Consider the following 4149-nt stretch of genomic DNA (forward strand, 5'->3'; position numbering starts at 1 on the left):
TGAAAATTATGCATCTACAATTAATTATGTTTTATCCCATAGTTTATAAAGTCTTTTATTATAAAAACATATACCGTACCAACATGTATTAAACAACCGAGCTTATAAGTTATAAGTCTAGAAAATCAGCCTAAATGTACATAACCAAATCACAATATTTATATGATATTAACAAATATCATAAATAGTTGGAAGAACAGCAATGCGACGAACATTCTAGTTAGAGTTTAGACAGGTGCGAAAATGAACGTATCTCGTATTTGTTTGATCACTATCTATAAAAAGTAGCCATACATAGTTCTCGACTTTTATATCGAAAGCAAAGTACATATTTAATTGCATATGGTAGAAGGTGCTAACAAATGTAACAACGTACATATATAATTGCATATGGTACAAGTTGCTAATTCTTGAAGATAACCCAACGATATACCTAAACCTAAGGTAAAAGAATAAAGCTAAAAACAAAAGATAAAAGGAAATTAGCCAACGGGCAACTCTTACGTGTCAAAATCCCAGAAAGTATCATAATGTCGTCCCGATTCAGCCACGTGGCAGACTGTTTTGCCGTCTGCTCCGTTGGTATGGTCCATCATAAATTGGGCCCCTCGTTCATGCCGCATAACTCGACGGTTTTCGATGTCAAATGACCCACTAAATGGGCCCACTCTCCACCTTCATTAAGCTTAAGTGGGGCCACTTTGAGCCCACCACATTAACCTTGGACCCATCTGCACCTAAGACCTGCCCACTTTGTGGGCCCCACTTTACACGTAATCATCTTCACTCACGTGTTCATGTTCTTGACGATAATGGATAGGAAATGAAAGAAAGAAATAAGAGGTCTGGTTATTGCTCAGAAGGTGTTCCATGGTTTACCTGAATGAAAGAGAACTCTTTTCTTTCGTGAAGATTCATCGGAAAATCTGTGAAAGATTGAGCTTTTGTGGGAGTTGTGGTTGCCGAGGCGGAGGTGGAGGTGGAGATGGAGGTAGAGGTAGTGGTAATGGTTGTGTAATTTGCTGTGTTAATTGGTGTTGGTTTTTGGTCACCAGAGGTAATGAAGGAGATTGGTGTAGCGGAATTGTTAAGAAATGGAGTTGTAGAAGGCTGAAACGCCCAAAACGCGGCGGTTCCGTTGTAGGGTATGGCCCATATCGGGATGAAAGATTGAGGTTGTGCGGTGGTTGTCATGAGAGGAGCGAGAACGGAGGTGGTGACCGTGGTTGGAGTGTTTTCGTTTCGGTTTATGTCGAAATCAGAAGGGAGTTTTCGTTTTTTTGGTATTGATGTGGTGGTGGTGGCGACGGCGGCTGCGGTAGCGGTGACGGTGACGGTGCTGATGCTGGTGGGGATTTTAAGGGTGCCGTTGACTGACATAGCGATGGCTGGAATGGTACCGGTGCCTGTGGCCGCAATAATGGAGGGCTCAGCGTGTTGTAAAAGCCATTGGATTGTTTCGCCGTCGGACTTGTGGCCAAGTTCTTTGGTCAGCTGGAATATCCGTGTTGCGCAGGTGGCCGGCATTCGGATCCTTCTCCCCCTACCCTCCACTTTTGTGTGCCGGTCCTTGGTGGACGACCTCCTTGGCGGCGGAGGTGGAGGTGTGGTAAATACCTTTTCTTCCAATAAAGGTTCTTTCTTCAATGGAATCAAGGAAAGCCCATGTGAGGAAGCAGCTGTTTGGGGTGGGTTAGGTGGTGATGGTGGCTGATGGGCTGCGGACGGCGGCGATGGTGAGTTCATGATATCGGAGACGAAAATGGAGAAGAATTAGAAATGGGTTTGCTTTAACTTATTCTCTGAAATCAAGAAAGAGAGATGGAGATTGAGTAAATGATGGTGAAACCAGGGCCCCAGGATTTGGACCACCATACACATTACAAGGCAACTTCTTAAAGTTTTGCGTGGGGGCAAATGGTACGAAAGGTGTTCGATGAAATGGGGGACCCAAATTTTACACTCATTTGCCTTGAGATAGTGTTACTTAGAATGTGGTAGAAAAATGCTAAAACGTGACATTAAAGACGTTGTTGATAGTGTTACATTTCATACTTGTTCATTATTACGTGAGTTAATTGCAACTCTCCCTTTGTATCAAAAGTTATTATTTCCTTCAAGACATTTCACTATTTGCAATTGGGCATTGTTGGTCCTAGAGTGTATCTTCATGGCAAGTTTCGTCCTTGCCACTCATGATGCAAATAGGGGTGAATGGGTGGAGACTATAATCCTTGTCACCACACCCAAACTCCTATTCTCACGCCTATCCCCATCCCGCCTAAAAAATCTTCGTACCTTACACATACTCATTTAGTAAAAAAAAACTTTTTTAACTATGAAAAATATAAGTAAACAATAATAACGACAATTAGACTTTTTAATTGTTCATACTTCATTCTTATAGCAAACAAAGTTAAAAAGATGGTTACAACATTCTCATGTTTGTTAATTAAGAAACTAAAATAAAAACGACAACTATAAATTTCATTATCATGTTCTTGTTCAAAAAAAATCATTGATCTTCATTGCTATCACCATCATATCTTCATAAACTAAGTATCAAAATCACACAAAAGTTTGGACTGTTTTATAGTCTCTTATAACTTCAAACTTTGCAATATGTTTTTCTCTATTTGAATGTTTACCCACCAATAAATAAATAAGCAAAGATAACTAGTTTTACAAAATTGTAACGATCAAAAATTTCAACCAATTTGAAACATTTTACTTCCTTCAAAATCATTAAGTTCATACATTTAGTTTTCAAAATAGTTTAATCATCAGAGTATCCCCCAGAATCATATCACATAAATCATAAAACATGAGGAGCGGTACGATTACGCCTTCGCCTTGCCACGATCTCCTTAAGCACCTGAAACAATGAACTACAATTGTAAGCCCGAAAACTTAGTGAGTTCCCCCAAAGTACCCATACACACATAAGCATACACATACAACAAAGAACAACATATTACAGGTCCAATCAACCTTCCGGTTGGAATACCCATGGCCCTCAACCATCGGGTTGGAATGCCTACATACTACGCGCCCAATCATCCTATCGGGATGATACTCTCGGCCCACAACCATCGGGTTAGAATACCCATACACCTATACGTACAACAATAACTACTATGGGTCCAATCATCCCTCAGGATGGAATACCCCAGGCCCCTCAACCATCAGGTTGGAATGCCAACATACTATGAGTCCAATCATCCTACCGAGGTGGAATATTCTTGGCCCACAACCATCGGGTTGGAATGCCCCACCTCCTATACATACAATAACTACTACTACTATGGGTCCAATCATCCCTCGGGATGGGATACCCCAAGCCCCTCAACCATCGGGTTGGAATGCCAACATACTATGAGTCCAGTCATCCTATCTAGATGGAATACTCCTGGCCCACAACCATCGGGTTGGAATGCCAATCTATACTAGCAAACATGCACACATAACAGACAACCACATAACACTCTACAGAACCAACATAATAGGGCCTTATCATCCTACCGGGATGAAATACCCTCTGCTACTGCTCAACATACATAACCCGCAGGTAACCTCCTACCAGCGTACATAAGGCATAACCAACTATAAGTCTATAAATGTAACACCCAAAGTCAGGAAGGCCAAGAAAGGAAAGGAAAACCTAGGTTTAAGGGACGACTCATCGAGTCCAAGGAGGAACTCGGCGAGTCCGAGCGGGATCCGGGTCAAGGAGTAAGTGACCGACTCGGCGAGTCGGCCAAGGAGACTCGGCGAGTCTGGTCTGAATGAGGAAAACCCTAAATCCGGGACTTGGAGCCTATTTAAACGTCTCATTCTCTCCCTAGGGTTCCTTTACTACCTCTCTAACCCAGAACACCAAACCCTAAGCCCCATTGTTGCTCATTCAAGCTTCCAAGCCATTTTTTGGGTGATTTGAAGGAAGAAGGAAGAGGGAAATCATTGAAGCTTCAAGGATTGGCCTTACATCCAGAGTTTGTGGAACCTTTCAGAGTTATTGAAGGTACTAAGTCGTCTCCTTCATTTAGATCTATTCTAGTTATGAGTTTTGGGGCTTTTAAGCCATGTTTAGATATTCATTTGAGTTAGAAACCAGATTTGAAGTTGCTACTTCAGATCTAAACACATTTT

General features: G+C 41.7%; 1 protein-coding gene across 1 annotated transcript; it reads right to left on the reverse strand.

Moving 5' to 3' along the window:
• Positions 1 to 240: 240 nt before the first annotated feature.
• Positions 241 to 1932, reverse strand: LOC111912853 (transcription factor TCP9). The gene has a single exon (XM_023908578.3). It carries the CDS (start codon positions 1744 to 1746, stop codon positions 850 to 852), a length of 897 nt encoding a protein of 298 aa, XP_023764346.1. The 5' UTR covers positions 1747 to 1932; the 3' UTR covers positions 241 to 849.
• Between the last annotated feature and the right edge of the window lie 2217 nt (positions 1933 to 4149).

Source organism: Lactuca sativa, chromosome 7, assembly GCF_002870075.4.
Source record: "Lactuca sativa cultivar Salinas chromosome 7, Lsat_Salinas_v11, whole genome shotgun sequence".
NCBI lineage: Eukaryota > Viridiplantae > Streptophyta > Magnoliopsida > Asterales > Asteraceae > Lactuca > Lactuca sativa.